This window comes from Amphiprion ocellaris, chromosome 18 (assembly GCF_022539595.1).
Source record: "Amphiprion ocellaris isolate individual 3 ecotype Okinawa chromosome 18, ASM2253959v1, whole genome shotgun sequence".
NCBI classification, from domain to species: domain Eukaryota; kingdom Metazoa; phylum Chordata; class Actinopteri; family Pomacentridae; genus Amphiprion; species Amphiprion ocellaris.
The window spans coordinates 19,918,904-19,938,531 of NC_072783.1; the positions used below are offsets into that span (position 1 = coordinate 19,918,904).

A 19,628-nucleotide genomic window follows, 5' to 3' on the forward strand; every position below is an offset into this window, starting at 1 on the left:
TGTAAATGCATCTATGTTGTTATTAAATGTAGAAACTTCACTTCCTATGCAACTATAATCAGTGGTTGTTCTTTTCAGTTTACTCAAATTTTTCTGTTGCATGTTATGTTTTGATTTGGCTGCATTTCTCTGGGGTTGAGTTACATGATAAAGTGCATTATTTCTTGTATTTTGAATTTATTTTATTCACAGTATTTAAGAGTATGAGGAGTTTTTTGATAACCTTGCCTTCATGGTATTTAACTATTTGTTTGTGTTTGGTTTGCACAACGAGCTGCATGTAACCTAGCTGAAAATTAGTGAAGTGACACACCAGTGAAGTTGAAAAAATAAAAATTAAAAGTCATAGTTGACTTTCTGATGATCACAGTTTTATCTTTTGCTTCCTTCTATGTCTCCTGGCTCTCTCTTCTTCTTCCTTAAGGATGAATTAGCTCATGTGAACCGCGGAAGCCCAAAATCCAGCAGCACGCCGACCAACCAGGGAAGTATCTCCAAAAGTGGAACTCCCGCGTCTTTACAAGATGGAGGGTCCAAATCCAACACTTCCATGTCCTCTCAGGGTGGTACCTCTAAATCAAACACACCCACGTCTGCACACAGCCGTAATTCTCAGTCCACAACACCACTCTATCCTCATGACGGAGGGTCCACTGGCATGAGTGCAGTGTCCAGTCTCACGGCAGGGTCTGCCTCTGCCATGGCACTGTCTAGTGATGTTGCCATGGCGTCTGTGGACACACCTGTACAGGAGCAGGATGGGCTCAACAAGAACCTGGACCGCAACAGTGGAAAACCTGAGAGCAGTAAGAACATCACAGCAGTGCAGGGAGGACAGCGGGGGCAGCTCGGTGATGACAGGCTGGAGTTTGCTACCACACCTCTCCAAAGTGATGGTCAGTAGAGAACGCTATATGCCCGTCAATACTAAAATTTAAATATCACCTGACTTTGGTTAGAGTGCACTGGCTTATAGTTGTTGACATTGTATAATTTGAATCATATAATGTGCCAGTGTTACAAAAGCCAAAACTATGTCTGTGCTGGTTGTACTAGATGGAACAGACAACCTGGAGAAGTCAGAGGTGCAGGCGATCATAGAGTCCACTCCTGAACTGGACATGGACCTTGCTGGCTGCAGAGGAACAAGGTAAAGCACTGATTTAGGATGAGGACTTCCATCATTGATAATTCAGGAGGTTATATTTTTGAATAATCACCTAATCTGTGAACTATGACAACAGAGAAAAATACAATTTTGTATAGCTCAAAATGATGTCATCAAATAGGTTGTTCTGTGCACCAACAGCTCAAAATCCCAAAATATTTATTTTTGTGTATTTATTATGGCAAAGAAAGCTGCCAAGTCATTCTTTAAAAATCTGCAAAAGGGATTTTTGATATTTGAAATATGACTAATATTAATTTATTATTAGTATTATTATTAGTATCATTTCCGACAGATAAGTCCAGATAAGTCCACAATGGTGGATTTGTCGTAGGATCACAATCACAATATAACTATGACAAGTGAACACTACGTCAGCAGGTAACTGACATAGTGTTCACTTGTTGTCATAGTTACAGTGACGCCGTGCCACTATCTTGCAATGATACGGAAATCTTTAACAAATCTATGGATCCAGACTATAAGCTGCATAACTGTCAAAATCTAATCAGTTGGTCCTTGTGTCATTTCTAACTTTCCCTGAAAATTTTATCCAAATCCATTAGTCCGTTTTTGAGTAATGTTGCTAACAGACAGAAGGACAAACGTACAATCGTCACATAACTCTGCCATTCCTTGACAGAGTAATAACATGATTTAGGAAAATAACTTTAAGTAGAGATGTCTGTTTTTGCAAATAAGCCCTTGTTGGTAGGAGAATTTGTTGTCCACTTTTTTTGTCTTTTCAATGGACTTGCTACCAATAACAAAAACTTTGATATTTTCTACTTGTCAAGTGTCCACATCACAACCTGCTGATGTTTACTTTTATTTATTTTTTTGATGTTTGCCAAAATTATGTTCAGATTCCAGTTGTTATCAAAGTGTATGAAATTGTAAAAAACGTAAAATACATCTAATCATCACACTATTGCAACATCATACCGTCCCCACTATGATAATCATCTTTTTCTTCCTCTCTCGTCTCGCATTGCCTCCCTGTGCCTCGCCTGTCCATCCAGTACTCCAACTAAAGGTGGCATAGAGAATCTAGCATTCGACCGTAACACTGAGTCTCTGTTTGAGGAGCTGTCGTCTGCAGGAAACGACCTCATAGGAGACGTTGACGAAGGAGCTGACCTGCTGGGTAAGAAACCCCACACTCTCATGACTTATTATTTGGCCACAATCGTTACTTTTACAAACAATTTTATTCTTGTTCCGTATCCTCTGAATTGTCTTCTCTTTGGCTGTCGGGGTTAATCGTCTTGACAGATGAGTTTTCTGGTGTGTATCAGTGAATCCTTCCCAGGTTTCTTAAGCAGCTTTTTGTTGTGTTCATTTGTGCCCCTGATTGTATATTTTCTGTCCCCTTTGTCACTTTTTCATGGCTGTCCAGAATAAATTAGAGTAGTGCTACTGGTGCTGTGAAGAGCAATGGTATTGTAGACTACCAGTAGAAATATTCAGGTTAGACCATTTATCTTATATCCTCAGAGTCTTATAAACCTCTTTCTGATCACCCTTTCCATGACTCTCAGACTACAACTTTCTAGGTAAGACTGACCGTGTTGTGTTAGCGTAGAGGATAGACATGTAAATACAAACATGGATGATTACATTATTGTTTTTAGTGATGTCTGTTTAGTTTTATTTCATGTTGGATCAGATAAGATTTCATACTCTTATAGGTATGGGTCGAGAAGTTGAACACCTTATCCATGAGAACACCCAGCTGCTGGAGACCAAGTTAGTATTCGTTACAACTGCTGAAAACATGTCTTTTCTCTTGTGTGTTGGTAAAAAAAAAAACAAAAAAAAAAACAAAAAACAATGCTATCATTACTGTGTTTTGTGGGTGTGGTTGCTACTGTTAATTGGCATCGGCAGTTATGAAAATAATTATATGACCCAACACTGTTGCTGTGTTTCTGATTGGGATTCCACATATAGATTTTTCGCTATTTTTTGGTCTTTTCCCTTTTGCTAGGAAGATTGATATTGTTTGATGATGAGCTAAAATTAGCTAATGATTTATAAATAAATGAACACAAAAACATCCACCTTGTTCCGTTATGGAGAAACATGGCAGTGCTGCCACCTTGTGTTTGATAGTTATATCACACAATAACATACACTTGTGTATGCGTTGGTGTTCAGAAATGCTTTGAATGTGGTGAAGAATGACCTGATAGCACAAGTAGACGAACTGTCATGTGAGAAGGAGGTTCTCCGAGGAGAGCTGGATGCTGTCACTCTGGCCAAGACCAAACTGGAGGAGAAGAACAAAGACCTGGAAGAAGAACTCAAGAAGTAAGTTGGTTTCAAAACACAATATGCAAACATGACAGCACACCAGTCTGCAAATTGCATTTTGACATACACTGTACATTACTGCACAAGTCTTGGTTTTGTATTTGTTACAGAGTTCGAGCAGAACTGGAAGATACCAAACAGAAGGTCAAGAATGACAATGAAGATGATGTGAGTCCTTAATGCTTGCTGCACCTACTTATTCCTATATGAACAAAAGCAATATCCAATATATTTTTGAGATGTTTAACAAACTTTGAATACAAGAACATGCAATCGTCATGTAACCGTTACTAGAATGTGTTGAATAGTGGCTCCCTGGTCTGTACTTGTGTCATGCCTGCAGAGTGATGTACCTACAGCACAAAGGAAGCGCTTCACCAGGGTAGAGATGGCCAGAGTTCTGATGGAGAGGAACCAATATAAGGAGAGGCTGATGGAGCTGCAGGAGGCTGTCAGGTGGACAGAGATGATCCGGTAAGACAGCAGGAACAGCAGCATAGTTTCAGCCGTATATCTGTGCTTTTCTAACTGGGGACACACATGCATGAATATACATATGCAAAAAGAAAACAAAAGGCACGCTGAAAAAACCACAAGCGTCTGTTAATTTATTTGATTTGAAGAGACATTCTCTTTATTTCAGGGCTTCAAAGGAGAACCCAGTTCTTCCAGAGAAGAAGAAATCCAGTCTCTGGCAATTGTAAGCTCCTCTTTTCATTTTACTTGAGGTCCCACGTATCAAAAACCTCATCATTACTGTGCTATTTATGTGTTTTGTGTTTCTCCTGTATTCCATGTTTTGGTTGTTTTCTCCAGGATGTAGGTAAATCTTGACTGACTTTTGATGTTTTCATCATGATAACAAACTCTCTACAGAGGAGAGCCAGTGAGAGAACAGTGCTTCTGATCTCTTTAATTCTTCATCAAGGAAAGTTGTAAACATCAAGCTTTTACAGAAGCTTCCAAAGGATCTCATGTTAGAACATTACTTGTCTTCTTATTCATTCGGGCTCTCCTTTGTTGAGTTTCATAAGGAATGAGTTTGGTTTGGTTTGAAGATGGTCATTTCTTGGGGAAGGTCTTTGGTGGCGGGAATGGAACAGTTGTCCATATAAGAGACATAAGATCTGATGAATCTACCATCTCTGCCCTGTTTCTGTGTGTCCCTCTATATTGTGCCTGATGTTGTGATGTCTGTGTGCAGGAGGTGTGTTGGAGGGTAGTTATGGAGATGGGAGGGAAGGCAGTGATATGGGTGGAGTGTGTTGATTTAAACAAAACCTATAAAGATAAACTTAGACCTTATTTTAATGTTACAAACATTTAATATATGTTTTAAAAATACTCATTAGAAACATACATGTAAAATGCTACATGCCTTATGTGCTTACTGTAGAGTTATGGAGAAGTGTTTTCTGGTCAGGCCTGTTCTGCTCTGTGTTGTTGACTAACCTCTGAGCTGGTGTTCACTATTAACCCTGCAGCCACTGCTTTCTAGCATTCTGAGCGTACAGCTCCTCTGATGCTTTTGCATTTGGGAGACAGATTCATTGAGTCCTTACAGCTTGATGGGAATATGTGTATCAGTGTGGCCACCACCTGTATGCAGCTAGCATGGTGTGTTGGCATGGGGAAAGAACCTTTTTACCCTTAAATGTTGACTCCTACCTCTGCTGCTGGAGCTACTGCTTGTGTCCACCCCTCTATACGTTTGTCTGTGTGCTTTTTTTCCTCTCCCTTGTTTCTTCCCACTTCCCCGCCCTTACACCTCCAGTTTCAGCCGTTTGTTTAGCTCGTCGGGCGGAGCAGCCAAGAAGCCGGCGGTGGAGGCGCCAGTGAACGTCAAGTACAACGCTCCCACCTCTCAGATTCAGCCGTCCGTCAAGAAGAAGAGTAGCACCCTGCAGCAGCTGCCCAGTGACAAGAGCAAAGCCTTCGACTTCCTCAATGAGGAGTGAGTCCACCAGGGGAAATTTACACAAAAACATAGAGATAATGTGACCTGTATTTGCCATAACTTCTCTTGGTGCTTTGACTCAAATACAAAAAACTGCCCACTCATGTAGTGCATAAGATCTCTTTGAAAATTTCAGTTTAACATTTTTCATTTCAAATTGGACTGCAACTCAATATTATTTTTATTATTGACAAAGGTCTTCTTCATGCTTGGACAGGTGTTTTCAAAACTTAGCCTTTTCTATATGTTTTGACTTTTTGTCCTCAAGCAAACACAGTTTTAGGTAACTGAAAGGTCTTTTGGAAAAAGCCTTCCAGGTTAGAGAAACGGGCAGAAACAGAAATTGAAGATGTTCACTTCCTGATTGAATCTTAACAGTCACAAACAGTAACCTCTCTGATCATTTACTCAGAACTAGACCTCTGCTTCATTTTTACACCAACACACGTGTACTTGACAGGTCATGTGATATATGTTATAAAGCATGTTAATATTTTGTTTTAAAATGAAAAAGTATTAGTGTGGATTGAAGATGCTAGATTTGTTTATTGTCATTGCTTGTGCATTTGCAGCCATAAAAAACTGTAGCCTAACTTATCAATGTTTTTTTGATTAACTGAGTAATCATTAAATTCATGAAATGTCTAAAAACAGTAAAAACTGTCTGCTCAGAAAGCCTAAGGTGAGATATTTAAATAGCATGATATGTCCAACCAACAGCCCAAAATCCAAAGATGTTCAGGTGAATGTTGCAGAAGACAAACAACCTTTTTTGAAACAAGAATACCAATATTAGACTTATTTGCTTAAGAAAAATAGAATTAGAACAAGACAAAAAAAACATAAAATCTCCTCATTTAGGTGGATTTTACCACTAGACTTTTGCTAAATTAATGATTAAAGTCGTGACAACATTGATTAATCAACTAATAGTTGCAGCTCTACACTCAAGTTTATAGAGCTATTTGGTAAATGGGGACCTGTGTTTAATTGATATGACTTGTAGGAATGTTTAAAATGTTGACAGCAAAATGTAATTTAGACTTTTTCAGTGTAGAAGCTGGTTTCACGCAGTTTTGGGAAAGAAAGACATCTTTGTCAGTGAACTGCTGTTTTGTCCTGCAGAGCTGCAGCTGATAATGTGGTGTCCAGGCGAGAACAGAAGAGGGCTCAGTACCAGCAGGTCAAAGCCCACGTCCAGAAGGAGGACGGCAGAGTGCAGGCATACGGCTGGAGCCTGCCTAAGAAATTCAAAGTAAGAAGATGATCATCAAAATCTTGGCAACTACACTTACAGCGCTGGTTGTATTTATTGTGGAATTGCTCTGTGATGTAGACTTCAGCAGAAACAAGCTGTCATACAGTTGTACTGTGTGTTTTTTACTTTTCAGGCCAATGGTGGTCAAACAGAAAGCAAGATGAAGAATCTACCTGTTCCTGTCTTTCTTAGACCACTGGATGAGAAAGATGCTTCTATGAAGGTGTGTCCTGTGTGTTAAGTTATTTGACAGAAATCTGTGAATTTTCCTGTTATTTCTGATCACTTGGCAAACATTCTTCTGAATAAAGGAAACACCAGTACCATAACTGGTTACAAAAAAATCCTCAATACAGGAAAAATCCTGGATTTTTATCGGTTGATATTCTTCTAACCTATATAGGTGGCGATTTGATTGTAACTTCTGGCAGCCCAGTATTGCCCAGATACACCAGAAAATTAGTATATTAGTCTAATCCAAGTAAATGCATTAGTAATTATGGTACAGTAAATGTGTTTCAAATATGTTGCAAATGTTTGGCAAACCTTTGAAGTATTTTTACAATATTAACACTCCATTTGTTGTATATGACTGCTGTTACTGTGTGTCTGGGCTTCAGCTGTGGTGTGCTGCTGGCGTGAACCTCTCTGGAGGTAAAACCAGAGACGGGGGTTCGATTGTGGGAGCCAGTGTGTTTTACAGTGATGTGCCAGGACCAGAGAGCCCTAAAAAGAAGATAGGATCTCAGAGCAGCCTGGATAAACTGGATCAGGAACTCAAGGTACTCACACATCTTCATCAAGTCATCCTGCAGGGATACATAGTGATACGAATAGAAACATAAATAATAAGTAATTCAAATCCTCTGTTACTGTTGTTGCAGGAGCAGCAGAAGGAGCTGCGGCACCAGGATGAGATGTCGTCACTGGTTTGGATTTGCACCAGCACCCAATCTACCACTAAAGCTGTTGTCATTGACGCCAATCAGCCCGGAAACATCCTGGAGAGCTTCTTTGTTTGTAATTCCCACGTGCTCTGCATTGCTAGCGTACCGGGTGAGTGGATGTTTTTGTGTTTATGTGCATCACACAGAGGGAATATTATTTGACTGGCATTTATATGCAAATGACTTGTTTCGCATTCAGTTGACACTCAGAGGAGTGACATCAATTATGAGGCACGGCGTGATTTTTCTGATAATTTTATGCAGGTGCAAGAGAAACGGACTACCCAGCTGGAGAAGAAGTACCTACAAACTCTGATGCAGGACCAGTGGGAGATGGCAACTCGTCAGCAACCAATAGCAGCTCAGCGGGTGGCGACAGCGTGCTTGGAGGCATCACTGTGGTGGGCTGTGAAGCGGAGGGAGCGACAGCTGTTCCTCAGACTGCAGGCCCTCCTGGAAAACATGGAGAAACTGGTAAGAGCCTGAGTCACTAATAATCAGCTTCTGCTTCCTGACACCATTTTTTTGCAGGACTATGGATCTCATACACAAAAATATAATAAAGACAGAGAGATCATCTTGTCTACAGAATCCAAACCAGCAGAGGAAGCCACAGAGGCAACAGAGAGCAGTGCAGGAGTCGCAGACCAGCGAGAAAGCCTGAGAGGAGTCTACACTGAACATGTGTTCACTGATCCACTAGGAGCTCAGCAGACAGCAGAGACTCCAGCCAACTATTCTCAGAGGTAACATCAGGAGGCCCATTACCCAACACAATGATGCTATCTTTCAGTCTGTCCAATAAAAGGGTCAGTTTTATCTGTACAACCATAAAGAAACCACTGAGTAACAAGATCAAATCACTGTAAAACCATTTACTGCTGGCAAATATTTATTTCAGTGCATTAAACCTTCAATTCAGATTCTGTTTCTACATTACTTATTAGTTGTGTATGTAGAAACTACACTTTATGATTAAAATTGCACTCGTTTATCAGGGGCCCCACTCAGATATTTTTACGTTTGCCATTTGAGAGACCTTTATCAGGAATATTTTAGACTGAATTTTAATAAATTATCAAATCTACTTGCATTGATCAGTCTTGTAATCAAATGTTGGGAACTCGGATTTCATTGACCTCCAGTTCCCAAACTAAGAAATACACGTGTAGAACCGACGATAATTATACAAGCAAACGGTAAACAACAATGATGTAATAAACAGTGAATAAATAAATGTAGAAAAACAAACTAATTAATAAACTGTGATCATCACTGGAAGCACTTGGTGGAGCTGTGATTAATTTAGAATCACTTTAGAATTGTAAGCCAATTATAATTTTGGAATTGACGCGTTTAGCAGAAGGAGAATGATACTTGCGTGGATGTGTAGCTGTGATGATCTGCTGGATGAGCTGGTTCAGGAACGCAGAGACATGACGGCACTTTTGTATGCTTGCATCGAAAAGATGTTGAAGTAAAAATACTAACAGTCAAAGCTCAGAGAGAGAAAATGTTCGTGCTGTTGCATTGTAAAAGTTACCTTAAGAAGACCTACTTGAAGTAAAACTTAGAAAAACAAAAACCCAACTTAAACTGTAGAAAAAAGCCATTAACAAGCCCAAAATAAGTACAGCCCAGCAAAATAGCACAAAGAATTCAGTTTTAAGCCCCAGTTGCATTCCAGGGACTTTTTTCATACAGAAAATTTCTGAGCTAAATTAAAATCAGCATCTAACCAGTCGTGGATGTGTTGCTCCCAAGGGGTGGTGTTGAGCTTCACTGTCTGGAAGAGGTCAGAGGTCAAATACCTTTAGAACTGAATTTGAGGTAATACAAATGTACAAATCTAATTGTTAAATGTCTTTTACGATTAAAGATCTGAAATCTCACTGAACATGATTAGAATGACATCAAACACAATGTGTTTATCTCATATGGTTTCTGTGATAGTAGTTAAAGGTGTAAACAAAAGAATACACTTACAAATTGTAGAATTTTAGGATGCATGAAGGTAAACTTCTTATATAACTAAGAATGCAAGCATATACATTCAATAATAAGAAAAAGAGGACTTTAGAATTATATATTCTTGGGTTAAGAGTCTCTCGGTGTCTTTTATGACTGTACCAGAGAGAAGGGGGGTGTTTGTGTAATGTGTGCATCTTCCGCGAACACTTTAGAGATTGAGTCCAGATTTGGGACCACCATTCCAGTGATGCTAAATTTCCTTAATTTTCAGATTTCAACTGTTCAGTTTATTGTTGTATAGAAATCTCTTCTTCTCCAGAGGTGTGGTTTTCCTCAATATTGTCACTTTATGACTCTTGCCAGGTTCTGGTGGAAATAGGAGACATTCTGTTGTTTTCAAGATGGCTGTGAGTGGTCCTTTAGTAGTAAACATCCAATCTGCAGATATTTCCATTTGGGCGAAAGTTTTGGGTTGGCTGTTTTCTGAAATGGTTTCTTACCAAATTTACAGATGTGAGAAAATTTCTTTGGATTCTCTGTGTGTTGCTCTGGAATGTGCCTGTTGTTCCACTACTGTGTTTTCCCCTTGAAAAAGCTGAGTGCCCCATCAGGCATGAAACCGCTGAAAACAATGAGAGTGAAAACTGCAAGCCAGCTGTGGAAAATAGCTAAGCAAATTTACTCCAAAGCTGAATTTATGGTCTGTCTGAACTGCACATTGGTTGGTCAGATAACTTTAACCACTTCACATCATGGTTGGTCAACTGTGCAGCTGTGAGGGTAGAGCCGGCATTGTACTCTTCTTTTCTAGCCTTTCATTTATTGCTCAACTATTTGTGGATTTTTTATGGAATGTTAATGGAAACTAGTGTATGTGTCATTTTTTGTCCAGTTTGTGGTTTCCGTATCCCTGTGCGCAGATTGATGCAGGCTTTCAACACAGACACGCAGATCTATTCATACTACAATATACATGCTACAGGGTACATGTCACTTAGACGGTCACGTTGCACCTCACACTGAACAAAAAAAAACATGAGCTGCTGTGGGTGTTTCTGAAAGACTGACTTTGCACTTTCTACAGGATGTAGCAGCTGGTTACAGATTGGGTTGTGGCACCTCGCCAGTGTGATTATTCCTGAGATGTGCGAGCGGCATGGACTAGCCTTTTGCCAGAGTTTATTGCCTTTCTGTTCTAAGCACAGTGTGTGGACATAGTACAGGATTTCTAAAGAATTTAGAAATGTGTTTGGGCACTTTACCCTCCTTGCCTCCTGTGCGGCTACTGACACAGGAGTATGAATGTGTATGAATGTTGGTGGTGGTCGGAGGAGCCGTAGGCGTGGATTGGCAGCCACGCTTCCATCAGTCTGCGTCAGGGCAGCTGTGGCTACAAATGTAGTTTACCACCACCAGAGTGAGAATGTGTGAGTGAATGAATAATGGATCCATTGTACACACTTTGAGTATGCATTAATAGAAAAGCACTATATAAATCTAATCCATTATTATTATTATTATTATTATTATTATTATTATTATTATTATTATTATTATTATTATTATTATTATTATTATTATTATTATTATTATTATTATTATTATTATTATTATTATTATTATTATTATTATTATTATTATTACTGGGCATCACTGATGAAAAACACACAATTTGCAGTACCTCCAAATTGCATTACTTGAATTGCAACTCCTTGTTTTGTTATTTTGAGCCATAATTGTTGTGCTTGCAGGGCAAACAGTCCGTGCGGACACAAATTTTGGGCTGCACATAGACGTCCACAGGGGGGTCCATACAGACTTGGACAGATAGCGATATTTATTTCACATGGACCCTTGTGGACATTAATATGTTGAAAGCATGAATTGGTCTGAATTGTTCAGCCTCTCTTCACAGCACGTGAAGACACATAAACTCTGATAATGGCACTGACTATTTAACTTTGTTTCTGATGAGCAGGGAGAGTGATCTGCTGAAAGATGGCGTGAGTTCAAATCCCAATGCAGAGGAGCAGGACCTGATGAGAGAAGAGGCTCAGAAAATGAGCAGTGTTCTCCCCACTATGTGGCTGGGAGCACAGAACGGATGGTGAGGTTTTTAATGGTTTTTCAACCCAGCACACTTCTGTATACAACCGGATTTCCAAAAATCTGCTGTCAGCTAATTATATACCCCTGCTGTAATTCCAGTGTGTACGTCCACTCCTCTGTGGCTCAGTGGAAGAAGTGTCTCCATTCTATAAAGCTGAAGGACTCCGTGCTCGGCATAGTGTAAGTTCATTCAACAAATCGCAGCTGTCGGTGTTCACTTTATGCTCATTTGCTCATTTGCTCACTCATTCTCTCCCACAGACATGTGAAAGGGCGAGTGCTGGTTGGTCTCTCTGATGGCACATTAGCCATTTTCCACAGAGGAGTAGGTGAGTTGATGTGAGCTTCATCAGCTCCTCTTGTACAATGTATGCACAGTATCCAGTGATGTGGGATTCATCAATCTGTCCGTTCACTCAGTATCTTGATTTTTTCTGTGTAAGATGGACAGTGGGACCTGACCAACTACCATTTGTTAGACTTGGGGAGGCCTCATCACTCCATCCGCTGCATGACTGTAGTGCATGACAAGGTGTGGTGTGGCTACAGGAACAAGATCTATGTGGTGCAGCCCAAAGCCATGAAGATTGAGGTACAGTAAGATTTAACCCCAGTCATTACTGATAATGGTCGATAGTGTTTGTTATTGAACTGTGTGAAGTTAGGAATTTTTCCTTTACTTTTCTTAAACTCTATCTGTCTCTGTCCTCTGCAGAAATCCTTTGACGCCCACCCTCGTAAGGATAGTCAGGTACGTCAGCTGGCCTGGGACGGTGATGGTATCTGGGTGTCCATCAGACTTGACTCTACTCTCAGGCTGTTCCACGCTCACACCTACCAGCACCTCCAGGACGTCGACATTGAGCCATACGTCAGCAAGATGCTGGGTCAGTTCGTTGTTAGAAAGGGCCATTACAATTATCTGTTCACAATGATACACAAAAGAAGCTTCTTTAAAATACCAGTTCAGGGTTTGACAAACTTGTATTGTTCATTAACTCCGATGTGATTTTGAATTCTGTCCTCCAGGTACGGGCAAACTGGGATTCTCATTTGTGAGGATCACAGCTCTCATGGTGTCATGTAATCGTCTGTGGATCGGGACTGGTAACGGAGTCATCATCTCCATCCCTCTGACAGAGAGTAAGTTCAAGAACTACAGCTTCTTCTTTAATATAGGCCAAAAAAAAAGTCTCACACTCTATTATTTTGATGGACCGCCTTTAGCTTTGACTATGGCACGCATTCACTGTGGCATCATTTGAATAAGCTTCTGAAAAGTCACAGCATCTATTTCTGTCCAGAGATGCATTCATTTTTCACAAAGATCTTATATTGATGATGGGAGAGTCGGACCGCTGCGCAGTCTTCACCAGAGCATCTCAAAGATTCTCAGTGGTACTGAGGTCTGGACTCTGTGGAGGTCAATCCATGTGTGAAAATGATGTCTCAAGCTCCCTGATCCACTCATTCACAATGTGAGCCCCATGAATCCTGACATTGTCATCTTGGAATCATCAGGGAAGAAAAACTCCATTGATGGAAAGACCTGGTCATTCAGTATATTCAGGTAGTCAGCTGACCTCATTCTTCGGGAACATAACGTTGCTGAACCTGACCAACCCCAGATCATAACTCTAACCCCCACAGGCTGGTAGACACTAGACATGATGAGTGCATCACTTCATCTGCTTCTCTTCTTACCCTGATGCCCCCATCACTTTGGAACAGGATAAATCTGAACTCATCAGACCAAATGTTCCTCGAAGATGATGGTTCACCACAATCCTTCAGGTTTTAATGATGCATTGGACGGTTCTTAACCCAATTTTAGTAGTTTCAGAAATTGCCTTAGTTGTTTTCTTTGCTTGATGCAGGCCAATAATTTGACCCTGCTGAGACACATTAACATCCTTTCCACGACCTCTGTATATGTTGTCCAACACGGTTGTTTCAGAAATGTGAAGCTCCTCACTGCATCAGCTAGGATTAAATAAGTTGTTACCAGCTGAAACATATTCATCACTGCAGTAATGATCCAATGGAAGGATCTTATCTATTTGCTTAGTTAAATCCAAGAGGCGATTAGTTTTTTTGGCCAGGCAGTGTGTTTTTAACATTTGGAGTAAAACAATGAGTGAGCCTCACCATTCGTGTATCTTCATTTGTTCATAATTTAGCTTACGTCCCTGAAGTAGTGTGTGTGTTGCTGGTTTCAGTTCGGTTTGCTTGTTTTTAAAGGCAAACTAATGTAACAATCATATACATTCTGAATGGATGCATTTAATGAGACCAATATTTAATTAAAGTACCTGCATTGCTTTGAGTGTGTATTTAACAGACTGAGTACTTGAAGTGTCTCTCTCAACCCCTTCCACTGCTCCATCAGCAGCCAACAAGGCGACCAAGGCAGGAAGTAACCATCCTGGAAGTGCGGTTCGTGTCTACGGGGACGACAGTGGCGACAAAGTGACAGCCGGGACATTCGTTCCCTACTGCTCCATGGCTCACGCTCAGCTCTGTTTCCACGGTCACCGGGATGCTGTCAAGTTCTTCACAGCTGTTCCAGGTAAGTAAAAAACTGAAAAGAAACACCAGAATTTGAAAAGTCAGCTTTTCCCCTGTAGCTCTTCCCCATCCTGTGCTCTTCTCACAAGACATACACCGGTATATGGGCACTCCACGTGTTAAAAATAGTCAAACCTGAAGTCACCATGGAAATTTGTCCTCACATCCTAGTGAAACTTCACTCTGCTGAATAAAAGTCCTCTGTTTGCATTATTGCTAGTGACCAAAAATTAGATTGAAAAGAGTAAAATTATGTCCTATAGTCAGATTTGCCTGAAACCAAATTATTTTAACTACATTGACTGTTTGCTTTAAGTGAAGCATTTTGAACATCATTATTACAGTCAGTTATGTGCTTTTAACTGAGAGGCCACAATATTTACCACGTTTAATATTCCATTAATTGTGCAGCTCTACAGTTGATGTTGCAATTCTTTTTTTGAAACTAAATCTTGCTTTTCAGTCTCTCTCCTCTTCCTCAGTTATTTGTGCATGTATTGAGCCTGCAATTCAACAAACTCTGTGTCTTTTAAATAAAGGAAAAAAGGAATTCAAGAAATCAGAGTAAATAATGTTCTATTAGATGGGCTTCTTTTGTGGGTTAGTCATGGAAAAAGACAAACATGGTAATTTTCTTTTTTTTATCAAGCAGCAAAGTCACCATGATACCTTCAAGTTAATTTGCATTATTTTGCATTGCATTTTGTGTGATATGATTGCTTCGTACAACATTTATAGTTGAAACAATATATCGTGCAGCCCTACTATTTGAAATGTAGTACACTTTTTGCTAATCTCTTTCTAATTCCCATATTGAAAGCAGCTGAATAATAAGTGAATCAGAAAGCTGAGAGCTCATTTAAATACAGTAAACTGATAACAAGACCTGAATGTCCTAACTGTAAAAACATTGCATGAGCAGACACAATCTGGAGTGCTTTGGTGTTACTCACAGTTTGTGTGTCTGTGCTTTCAGGTCATGCAGTTCCATCTGCATCCTGCGGAGGAGAGGCAGCAGGTGACAAGGCGACAGATGCCACAGCTCAGGAAGGAAACAAGTCCATGCTGGTGATGAGCGGAGGGGAAGGCTACATTGACTTCAGAATGGGTGAGTTAACCACCTGACATGGACACAGACAGAACAGTAATCAGTGCAGCAGGTTCACAGGAGAACATGTCGTCTGTGTGTGTGTCTGTGTGGTGTGTGTGTGTGTGTGTGTCTGTGTGTGTGTGTGTGTGTGTGTGTGTGTGTGTGTGTGTCTGTGTGTGTGTGTGTGTGTGTGTGCGTGCAGGTGATGAGGATGGCGAGGTGGAGGATGCAGAGAGGCCTCCCATGAAACTGCAGCCCTTCCTGGCTAAAGCTGAGCGCAGCCACCTCATCGTCTGGCAGGTCCTTTGCAACGAGGACTGAACTCTGACCCCTGAGGCCTGATTTGCCTTTTCTCTCAAACTACTGCCACAGATGGAGAGTTGAGGTGGGCAACTCGCCTCTGCAGGCACGAGTTTAATCAGCACTTTGTTTTCTTCCTCAGTTCTGAACAATAAGAGTGAAACAAGCAAAAACTGCTCTAAGAGCTTTTTCTCACTGATAACTTGGATGCATGTTTTATTATTATTTGTCTTCTTTTTGTTTTGTTTGTTTGTTTTTTATTTTATGGATTTGAATTACAATCTGTTGTACTGCCTCCTTCTCTTGTAATATTATTTGAGGTGAGCTGTCATTGAGTACAGAGCCTTTACTTTGTGTTTGTTATATTTGCTCAGCAAATACATGTCATTTTCTTTCTGACATTGTCCAAGTTCCCTCCACTCAATCCAGTTACTTTGTGCTCATGCTGGGCTCGGTTGATGCTAAATCAGTTGTTCCCCTGTTGCCCTTTAATAATGTAAGATGGGCAGTCTTGTGTGGGAGCCAGTCATGTGGGAATCTTGGATCAATTTCAAATTGTATTTCATGCTGATTTTTGTTTTTTCATCCTTTGAGAACTTCGCTTTTGAAAAGTCAAGCAATGTTATTGATCTCCAGTTATCTTTGAGCCAAATGCAATAAGTCACATATTCATCTAGTTAGCATTTGTTCAAGAAGACAGTTTCTCTAAATATTCAATATGTAGGATTGGTAGCACAGCTTGTGCCTTGTTTATTACTATTACAGTCAAGTCACGGATCTGCACACGCAATTTTTCTTAAAAGTAGAACACCCAGCAAATCACTTTTGTCAAAGTACATCTACAATCAAAAATATATCCCGTCAACTTCATAAAAAATAAGATTTTAATGTAGTTTTTCCTAATGAACAAAAGTTCTATTTCATACAAAACTACATGTTTTTTTAACATAGATATGTAATTTCTAGCTGCCCAAATCAACAAATACAGTTGAAAAAAAGGTTTGTTTTCATTTATCTTGAAGCGGATGAAATATTTTTTGGTCAAGTTGGATCAGAGAGTCTTTAGAAATACATTCATGTCAACAGTCAACTGTTGACAAAAGAACCCTTCATAAATGTGGGATGGATTGCCATGAAAATCTGGACAGATGGTCTTAGACCCCAGAAAAGGAATCCTGACATTTTCTTTAGAGCCACAAATAGGTCCGGGATTTTACTTATCTTGTAAATATCTCCTACATAGATTGGCAGAGAATATTGTACAGATGTTTATGATCCCTAGTGGATGAGTCACCATAAGGTTAGCATTTTAGTTCTTTATTAAATATCTCAACAACCCTTGGGTAGTTTGCTGTGAAGGATGAGTTGTAATAACTTTGATCAGAATGAGGTATGCTGCTTTATTGACAAATACCTGTGAAACAAATCATATTGCCATCAACCGCAGCTTTACTTTGTGTTTAGTATCAATTAGCCACAGTTAGCATGCTAACTTATGGTGAACAGTCTGCCTGCTAAACATCAGCATTGACACTGATATTAATCCTAATGTAATTTACATTGTAGCATTTGTTTAAAAAAAAAAAAACAAAACAGCAGAACTTGGAAAAAAAAGTTCAAGATTTTTGAATCACTGAAGAACTACCAAAAAAAAAGCTTCTAATATGAGTCCTCATGATGTACCTCTACATGGTGGTCGTGTCTGCATAAGTAATGAAAATAATTAGCTATGTGGCCTACAGTGATTTGCTACACAGAGAAACTGTGTGAGTCATGGTCTCAGTCTGGACACCCTATAAAAATTGTCTGGCCTTGTCACTGAGCATCACAGAACTGCTAGCATGAAAGAATCAGATGCTTTGCTCTGTAAATTGAATGTAATGGTAATGCACAAGAGGCACAAACTGAAGCTGGAGTAGAGGCACTGCAACTCTCACCTTTTTAATTCCAGAACTCCATTCACAAAACCCTTAATTCTGAAATGAAGAGCAGCAGCAGCTGTATCCACACTCTCAGTCCTCCCTCCTTCATCCCTTTAACTTTAGAGACCTGTGTTTAATCCATGAAAGAAGATGTTACTGGTCCTCTGCTCTCCATGGAGCCACCAGCTCCGCTCAGTCGCCACTTTAAGACTTGCCTTAGGTATGAAGGTTTGAAAGGATGGAGTGACAAAGTATTTATTTTTCTGAAAGAATGTTCCATTTGCTACCAAAGGTTAAAGAATTCTGGATGGATAGTTCGCCACATGCTGACACAGTAATAGTGTCTCGTCTAGTATGGCACCTTTCAGTGGCGTGTTTGCCTCCATGTAGATAACGTGCAGGTTTTTCTAACAGAAATCCTAGTGTATAGATAAGATATATTTTTAGACTTTCATATTTGGAAATTGAAATATTTTCAGGGTGTGAGAGAAGAGAATGTCCTGGACCTGTTACTAAGAGAGGAGAGAACAAGCAGCCGCACTGAGGATTACATCCCCCTCCCTCTCTAATCCTTATCTTGACATTCAGAGGTCAAAACTCGAACACTGACATGTTTGGTTTTGCAGCGCTGCTCTGCCCCCTTTGTACTAGACTATGATGATTATTTGAGATCCCCTCCTGATTTTAAGCCCATAAACTGAGAAAATGTTTGAAGTCTATTTTTATGAACTTTAATGTCTGTCTTTAGATTGTCCTCTGACTTTTTTGCATCAGATGTTCTTTTGGGTGTAACTGAGACTGTATTTCTGGTCTGTGTGTTCCAGTACACTGCACTCATGTTTTTTTTGTTTTGTCCTCTTTGTATTGAACAGCATCAGAGGAGGCCTGTCCTCGTCATGCAAGTGTGTGTGTGTGTGTGTGTGTGTGTGTGTGTGTGTGTGTGTGTGTGTGTGTGTGTGTGTGTGTGTGTGTGGGTGTGTGTCTTCTCTCCAGGAGAGAAGAGAATATTATTGCAGTTTAGCCATTTCAGTATTTATTTACAATGATTGAGCCTTTGCAATTCAGAATGTATCTTTGTACATTGAATATGAATATATATGATTATATATGTATGAAACCTGAACATGACTTGGGTTTATTGTTTGGACAACAGTTGCTGCTGTTGGATTGATGAATTTGTTTTGCAGAGGGTGACTTTGCTCAGCTATGCAGTGTGTCTCTGAGGGGACAGCAGTGATTGTGGGGTTTTTAAAGTGCAGCCTGTCCACACACATAATCAGTTATCTCCTCCAGCATGGGAAATCAAGTCAAACTGAACTCCAGGCAGTGACTGGGCAGCTCCATCCCATCACAGCACGACAGAGGAAACCTTCTCCTCCGCACGTCTGTATCGTCCCTCTCATCTGCACATGCTTTTCATTAACTTGGCAGGGGCTCCATTTCTTCCAGGTTTGCAGTACATACACCATCTTGTACTTCTGCAGCATCTCTAGCCTTACTTATTTTTAACAATCGATTAAAGCGACTTGTGGGAACATTTTCGTCTGCTTGTTGTACATGTTTGGATAATTTGTGGTGTACTTTTTGACCCTGTTTTTTGCTCTAATGCACGTGGCCTCTGCTAGGTACAACAAACGGGAGCCATTTTTCACAGCAGATGTTTTGATTTGTCATAGCTTATAACTCTCAGTGCTAATCAACTGTGAGCCAACATAAACAGTACCAGGACCATGGGCTGAACAAATAAAATACCAAAATACCAAGTACAATATCCAGATCGCATTAGCCGCAATTCCTTGATAAAGCTAAAATGTTTCAAAACATACCATTGTAAATGAGGCACTGTGGTGCTACAGAGATGGTCCAGCCCATAAATCATATTCTTCAAACATACTTCTTTGGTCTAGGCCTCAGAAAACATCAGATAAGCATGTTTACTTTTCTTTTAGTGGAAAAAATGCACAAATTACTATTCCCACTAAAATCTTGACTCATCACAACCACAGAATTTGTTAAAATAAT

General features: G+C 40.0%; 1 protein-coding gene across 8 annotated transcripts in view; it reads left to right on the plus strand.

Annotated features, from left to right (window-relative positions):
* Window positions 1-19,141, plus strand: part of spag9b (sperm associated antigen 9b) — a 45,272-nt gene extending 26,131 nt beyond the window's left edge. For 3 of the 8 annotated variants that reach the window (XM_055004598.1, XM_055004599.1, XM_055004600.1), the window contains 24 exons: window positions 425-896; window positions 1,057-1,150; window positions 2,191-2,315; window positions 2,860-2,917; window positions 3,329-3,481; window positions 3,595-3,652; window positions 3,828-3,958; window positions 4,128-4,185; window positions 5,257-5,438; window positions 6,567-6,696; window positions 6,833-6,922; window positions 7,320-7,481; window positions 7,584-7,755; window positions 7,911-8,120; window positions 8,236-8,392; window positions 11,596-11,724; window positions 11,826-11,906; window positions 11,988-12,055; window positions 12,170-12,318; window positions 12,442-12,613; window positions 12,756-12,869; window positions 14,116-14,295; window positions 15,271-15,402; window positions 15,587-19,141. In XM_055004598.1, the coding sequence (XP_054860573.1) occupies window positions 425-896; window positions 1,057-1,150; window positions 2,191-2,315; window positions 2,860-2,917; window positions 3,329-3,481; window positions 3,595-3,652; window positions 3,828-3,958; window positions 4,128-4,185; window positions 5,257-5,438; window positions 6,567-6,696; window positions 6,833-6,922; window positions 7,320-7,481; window positions 7,584-7,755; window positions 7,911-8,120; window positions 8,236-8,392; window positions 11,596-11,724; window positions 11,826-11,906; window positions 11,988-12,055; window positions 12,170-12,318; window positions 12,442-12,613; window positions 12,756-12,869; window positions 14,116-14,295; window positions 15,271-15,402; window positions 15,587-15,705 (3,396 nt within the window). In that variant the 3' untranslated portion in view covers window positions 15,706-19,141. The remainder of the gene's footprint in view (window positions 1-424; window positions 897-1,056; window positions 1,151-2,190; window positions 2,316-2,859; window positions 2,918-3,328; window positions 3,482-3,594; window positions 3,653-3,827; window positions 3,959-4,127; window positions 4,186-5,256; window positions 5,439-6,566; window positions 6,697-6,832; window positions 6,923-7,319; window positions 7,482-7,583; window positions 7,756-7,910; window positions 8,121-8,235; window positions 8,393-11,595; window positions 11,725-11,825; window positions 11,907-11,987; window positions 12,056-12,169; window positions 12,319-12,441; window positions 12,614-12,755; window positions 12,870-14,115; window positions 14,296-15,270; window positions 15,403-15,586) is intronic. The other 5 variants (XM_035955554.2, XM_035955555.2, XM_055004596.1 and 2 more) reach the window with 4 other exon arrangements.
* Window positions 19,142-19,628: the final 487 nt, after the last annotated feature.